Source organism: Corvus brachyrhynchos, unplaced genomic scaffold, assembly GCF_000691975.1.
Source record: "Corvus brachyrhynchos isolate BGI_N302 unplaced genomic scaffold, ASM69197v1 scaffold61, whole genome shotgun sequence".
Classification (NCBI taxonomy): domain Eukaryota; kingdom Metazoa; phylum Chordata; class Aves; order Passeriformes; family Corvidae; genus Corvus; species Corvus brachyrhynchos.
Genome location: NW_008236478.1, coordinates 2,071,903 through 2,078,771, shown reverse-complemented (window position 1 = coordinate 2,078,771; position 6,869 = coordinate 2,071,903). Strand labels below are relative to the sequence as shown.

Below are 6,869 nucleotides of genomic sequence, written 5' to 3'. Positions count from 1 at the left end.
CACAAACCAGCCCGCCCCCCTCTCCCTTTACCAAGCAAAGCCTCTTTAGAGGGCTCGGGAGGAGGGGAGATGGGGAGGGGGGGCTGCTGAGGGAGCAGAATAGAGAAGGGAACAAAATGCTAATAAATCAGCCAGCCAGCCCTTTTCCCCTCCCCTCAGTGGAGTCAATGGAAAGTGTCATTTCACATGCTAATCCCCCTCCGATCTCTTTACAACACCTTTTCCGAAAAGTGTTTGGGAAAAGTCCTTGTGGCCCGTTTACAGCTCCCCGCCGCTTCAGATTCCTTCTTGTCTAAGGCCGCGGCCCCGGTGTGGGTCTCTCCCTCCAGCAGGGCTCCTTACAAAAAACATCTCAACAAAGACTTTGGAGTTCATCAGCCTCCCACTGAAATTCACAGCTGCTGAACAAACTAATCCCCTCTCTTGGCCTTTCTTCCTTTCAATGGGTTCTTGGCTTCAAAGACACTTTGGGAAAGGACTTTGTGGGGACTCACACTGCTCCCTCAATAGAAGTTAGTGCAAGCATTATCTTCAGAGCAAGTGGCTTTACAAACAAATACTGCCTAACAATCTCTGCCCCTCCAGCTCCCCCAAACACACACAAGCCTAGCCTGCAGACATGATGTTATCTGCCACAGGATTAGAGCTCTGTTCTCTGTGCCCAGGGATCCTTTCCTACTGCCCCCTTCCCCCCAAATTCTTTGTCAACAAAAAGGCCTACTCACCCAACTGAAATTGCTTTCTCTAGTGCCCGACTGCTGTGAAACCATGTGCCCACATGGGAAGGGGCAGTGCCCACTGCCCGTAGACCAGAAGCTGTTACCAGCCAGCCAAGAGGGTGCTATAAATGGAGGAGCACTTTCCAGTGGGGTTTGAAGGGTAATATACCACACCAGGGCTGCAGAGACAGGGCTTCTCCCACAAGCCTCTCCAAGACTTACAATCGAGTCACCTCACTTCCCCCGCCCCCGCTTGCTTTCACTACAAAGACCTTCAGGGATGGTGCTTACAGGGGTAAACATGAAGCAAAACAGAGCAACAAAGGGGCAGGTGGGAAGGACTCACGTCAAAGGTGGGATAAACAGCCAGTCTCTGCACAAGTCCTGGGTAGCAGCAGCTATGTGTGCTGGAGGGAACCAACATCAAATGTATCTGAGAAATACATGGAAAATCTGTGCTTATCTCTCAGCAGTAGAAGTGGCCTGAGAGAGCAAAGGGCTGGACTGCACAGGGTACAATAACTGAGTCCCAAAAGGCAGAATCTAAGAAATGCCAGGCTTGATCTCAGAAGCTGGGACTTCCCTTATGCACTCATTAAGCAAATGCATGCCACCTGGGCTACCTGTGTTATGACCCGGTTTGGATGCTGCACAAGTGCTACCTTTGAAAATCAGCTTTGCATGCCCCTGCTGGGGGACAGCTGTTAGGCCAGGCTGTTTGCTAACTGCTCCAGCACAAGCTGCAAAAGCTCTTCAAGACTCCTTCACACTGGGTGTTTGCCTCTGCCAGCAGCAGAACTACAAAAGGCTTGTTTTCCTTGAATGCATGTGCTGTGCCCCTAACACCCAAAACTCTCATAAACCCTGGGCCCTTCCCAGCAACAGCCCTTCACATTTTCACCATCCAAACAATCTTTCCAAGCCTTTGCTTCCTCCCAAGTCATCCAGCCTTGGGCTATGCAATACAGTCCTGCATATTTCAGAGTTTCATGTGTGCTAACTGGCAGGCTTGTACATACATACTAGCTAGCTGACAGGAAAAAAAGTTACATCAGAATTTCTTTCTTTATAAGAAGCAAGTTTGATTCCCCCAACTTTTTCTCAGTAGTACATTTCAATTCAGCCTTCTTACCTCCTTAAAAGATTAAATGAAATCAGCCAACAGATTCCTAAGTTATTAACTAATGATAAGAACTGACAATTCAATGGTATAAATTTCCACACAGGTCCAATCCTTATCCTAGTTCAAGCAGCATGGCTTCAGTGGTGTAGCACTTATTTCCAGTGGGAGAGGATGTCATCAAGGGCTCTCTGTTTACTTACTGACATACTTCCAGCTCTTGATGTCAGGTGCAAAATCCCCAACACCACTGAGATTCCCCAAGAGAACCTGAGTCTGGGGGCCTTCTTGTGTCTGATGCAGATAAACATTCACAACTGACGTAGGTGATCTGGAGAAGATCAGTGCTCTGACCCTGCAGCCTTTGGGAGTGGGTAAGACCTGAGGTCTCACCACACCAGGATGGATGCTGCCCATAGCAACAGAGCCCAAAATCTGGTTTGCCTCACACAGTTCTCAACTGCCCCCTCAGTGGGTGGCCATGCAGACTGAGGAAGAACCCTGCAGCCAGAGGTGACAAGCCTATGAAAAAAAGCATCACAAAACACAGCTTTTATTTCACCATTCTGTAATTTCTCAGTGCATCAAACCGCAGCAATAGAAACAACACAGCAGCAACAAGGAGGCACTTTGACCTGGAAAGGAGAGAATGAGACATGTCCTCTTCCTCCCTTCTCTGATTCTCCTCCCTCCTAAGTCTCATGGTAGACTAGGCTGATTCGTGTACGTCACTGAACCGCAGGCCCACAATAGCATTATCACTCAAGCAGCAAGCAGAGAAAGCGGGGGCTGGCTGCATCCAAACCTTGGGAAGAAGCCTCACTCCCAGCTATGGATCAATGATTATGCTGCCTGGTTAGTAAGAAGGATGTTGAGAAAGAAGGCAAGGAGGGAGGAAGAGAGGGAAATATACACACACAGAGATGTGCCCTAAAATCCCATCTGCCTTCCCAGACTTCTTCCTCAGAACAGATATGCTTCATTCATCTATTCCCAGAGGAATTGCCACAGTGATGACAAGTCTCAGCACAAGCCAGATCTTCAAGTCCTGACAGCATCACCTCCTGCAGCTTATTTCTACCACCATAGTGCCAAGAGGCTTTTGAGAACCACCTTTGCATGTATCTGTAACTGTAGACAGTATGAATGCACCATACCTGGAACAATGAGCTGTCTCTCCCTGCTCAAGTCTGGGCTGGTCAGGATAGCTCAAAGAAAATCTTTATGGGACTTAAACAATCCCTGCTGCTCTTAAAGTCCCTAGGCCATCTGAAAAGCCTGAAGTAGGAAGCCTTTAGATAACACCAGTGAGTAGAAGTCCAGCTGTGCTAAAATAAAAGAAGTTAAAAAGGCCAGGAGCCAGAGAGGGCAGCTTTTAGCCCCAAGACAGGATGTGACTGGCTCTGGGGAGAAGTGGACAGAGCACAACCTGCCAACATTCCTGAATGGGAGAGTCCCAGGAATGGGAAAGGGAAATCATCCCTGGACCCGAAACATTATGGGCTTGAGCCTGCAGCTGATGGGGGAAAAGATATAAAGGAAGGTGATAGAGGGTAAACAGGAGACTTGACTTTTAAAAGCAAGAGAGCTGGGTGAAGAAGAAAGAGAACCAAAGCTGGCCCAGAGTAGATTAGTAGTTAGCCCCAGTTGTAGCAGGATATGGGTGCAGAGGGGTGAAAAGGTGAGTCAAGGATAAGAATGAAGAGAAAGAAGGAGCCAGGAGAGATCCTCACTGCAGCCCAACAGAGTGAGGACACACCAGCCTAGGTTCCCAAGGCAGCCCAGCTACCACTCAGGAAGTTTACTCTGCAGCAGGGAGTAGAGCCTGAGGCTCTTCTGTGGTGGTGCTGTAGGTACCAGCCCTGTTTGTTTCCTGAAAAATAAAAAGCAATGTCAGCCTAGAAGGGAAGGAGTTTCCCCTTTGTGCTGGGAATATAGGGAAGAAGAAGGACCTCTGTGCAATCTGGACAGCCTGAAATTGAGATCCCTGGGCTGGAAAGTGGCTTCAGACTAGTAAGAAAGAAGAGAGAAAGAACAGTCTCCAGGAGCTGTGGGCACCAGTGGGCTGACTGGAAAGTGGATGGGGCTAGGCGTGCTGGCCTAGCACAGTTCCAGGCACTGGCACAGACCTATTTCTCCAGAGTCAGAAGGAGAGTCCACAACTTGCAGCACATCAACAGGTGAGGCAGTCCACCAGCTCTCAGTGTGCACTGTTCCAGATGCTCCACACTTTACACATTCAGCTTGCCTGCAATGGTCATGAGGACTTTCAGGATGGGCATGAAACCAGACACTTCACTGAAACTGCTGCTGCTCACCACTTGGGTGTGAACCAGGAGACCTTGTGGGTAGTTCTTAGCCTCAATGCATCGGGCAATTTCATGGAGACCCATGAGGATGGTTGGAGAGAGCTGTGGAGAGGGAGCAGAAATGTCAGCATGTTCAGCAATATAACACAGGTCTCTCTCCCTCCATACCCTTCCTTACTGTTGTCCACTTCACCAAACAGCACCTATACAGTCAAGCACTGGCAGGAAGGATAGTCTGCTTCTTCCCTTGCTTTCCCAGACTACAACAACTGCCAGCTGGCATCAGCAATTGGCATTAGCAACTTCAGAGTTTTCTAAGCGAGTTACACTACACACTTAACCACCCCCAGTTGCCCCTTCCCATCTGGGATCTGTCTATGTGCCAGTATATTTCTTGAAGAGTACAAGCACGTTGCAAATACCTCCTCAGCTCTTCCTTACACTATGTCTGGGCCAAAGTTAGGAAAGAAGATAAAAGGCTGTCTGGATTCATGGTCGCTACAAGGTTTGGCACTCCCCTTGTCTTCCCAGAGAGTATGTGCTGGTTACACTGGTACAGACACCAAGACCCACAACCCAGTGCAAAGGTGGGTTCAGGGAGCCAGCTGGACCACAAGGAATGGTGGCATCTACTTACCGCCTGCTCACGGAGCTTCTCATACAAACACTCCAGCCGCTGCAATGCGTCCTCCAGCTTCCTTCGTGTTTTCTGAAGCAAAACAGGTATTGCTTGTCTGCCAGAGCTTCAAAGCCATCTCTCCAGAGCTCAAATTCTCTCATTCAGTCCCTCCCTTCCTCTTTCCACAGCACCTTATAATTCAGCTGCATCGCAGCCTCTGACAGCCAGGGACTGAGATACAAGTCAGCCATGCCCTCACTCTGCACGTGTACATACATGTACATATATGCACATTCTCTCCCCAGGACAGAAAGATGGACTGCCCCTTTTCCCATCTCCCAGCCTAGGCGTTCCTCCCTTCTGCTAGTGCTTGCAGACCACAGGATAGAGTGACTACTTCCAAAGTGTGAGAAACATCCACTAGTTGACCCATGGGGTGCTCAGACAGGCTCACCCTGACTGAACTCAGGCTCGCCCAAGAAAGAGCATCTTCCTGGTCTCCTTAAGGTAAAGAGGGAACCTCTGGGTAACCACCAAGGAAAGTGCCTGAGTACTGAAGCTCTGATAAGACTGTGAGACTGACTTCATTAACCCCATCTTGAATAATCCACTCATGGGTAAGTTATTCCATGAACACAAATGCCTGGCTCTGGGCACTGCTGGAACAGGCCTGGAAGCCTGGAAGTTCAGCTGACTTGCACTGCTGTACAAAGACAGCTATTCAACCACCACCTAAGTCAAGTGCTTAAGCCCAAACCTACAGGCCTTTCTGTCCATAGAGGGAACCTTTAGGTTATCCCCCAGACTGCTATGCTGTTCTCTCAGAAAGCACAGAGCAAACACACTGGAGATGCTGCGCTAATTGCCTGACTCTGGGACAGCAATCTGGGCTCAGTGTTCATCCTAACATCTACCAAGCAGAGGTATTCTGGAAGGCTTCTTAGTGGCCCCAAGCCCTGGGAAGACTTAGCAACCTAACACAATGTGCAAACACTGCTTTTCTGCTTCCAGACAGTCTGGCCTGACACATTCACCCAATGTGACATATGCCAACAGCCTTCCAGGAACCAAAGTGGAGAAATTACAGTGACATGAACACAAAGACTGTTTGGCTTTCTTTTCCACCTGGGATATCTCAGCCTTTCCCTCTAAGCTCTAAGGATAGCTGGTAATACCAGCTCTGCAGGAACTATCTGCAGATCAAGCCAGTGAAACTGAATTAGCTGAGTAAATTCTTCTACTTCCCTTAAAAGAAAGAGCCAGGAGGACAGAATCATTACTCCAAGAAGGCAATGAGAAGCAGAGGATAAATGCTAGAGACTGCATCTCAGTTCCCAAAGATGAACAAGCCTGCAGCCTAAAGGAAGGAGGCAGATGGAGATTGACTTGGTTATAGGGACAAGACTTTTCCACTCTTTACCAACTGTAAGAAGGAAGCACCAGTCAAACATCTATAAGGGAAAAAAAGTCAAAGATCAGAGAAGGGAGGACTTACTGGATCAGTGGCAACAGCCGAGCAGCGTTGCACCAACCCTTCAAATGTGGCCTTCAAAGCCTGGTGCTCAGGGGGCAGCTCCTTCCTCTCAATGCTCTCCACAGGTAGCTGGTGATACTGACAGACAAAAAAAGCAGCTGAATGAATGCAACAGGAACATGAAAGGCTAGAGCAGGTAGATTCCCCTCCTGAAACTAGAGAACAGAAGGAATTTCACCCCTTCACAAACCCAGAGAATACTGCAAGCACAGAATTAGGTTATCATCTTCAGACTGTGATACAGCTCCAGGCCTCTGGATTCTCAGCTCACAGCAGGCTGACAGCCTGCCTGGTCTCCCTCACTCTCTCCCACCCATACCCAGGTGTCATTTTTCCAACCTGGCAACTCCTCTAATACTCAGGCAGAGATGCCTTGTAAGGGCTAGGGAGCAGCATAAGCCCTCTACAGCTGCCAAGCAGTAAGAACCTCAAAAGTTGAGTTATTTTCTACTTGACAAGATGCTGGTGGCTGGGGAATGCCCCACTTTCTCTGATACCTGTAGGCTGCCTTCCTTGGGTGCTCCTGGGGGTGACTGGCCAGATTCTTGCAACCTGGATAGCTGAGGAT

General features: G+C 48.9%; 1 protein-coding gene across 1 annotated transcript in view; it reads right to left on the bottom strand.

Annotated features, from left to right (window-relative positions):
* Nucleotides 1-2,364: 2,364 nt before the first annotated feature.
* SEC31B (SEC31 homolog B, COPII coat complex component) overlaps nt 2,365-6,869 on the bottom strand; it is a 31,378-nt gene continuing 26,873 nt past the window's right edge. Inside the window, exons 24-27 of the mRNA XM_017725852.1 lie at nt 6,799-6,867; nt 6,263-6,379; nt 4,786-4,857; nt 2,365-4,250 (exon numbers count right to left, since the gene is read on the bottom strand). Of these exons, the coding sequence (XP_017581341.1) occupies nt 4,071-4,250; nt 4,786-4,857; nt 6,263-6,379; nt 6,799-6,867 (438 nt within the window). The 3' untranslated portion in view covers nt 2,365-4,070. The remainder of the gene's footprint in view (nt 4,251-4,785; nt 4,858-6,262; nt 6,380-6,798; nt 6,868-6,869) is intronic.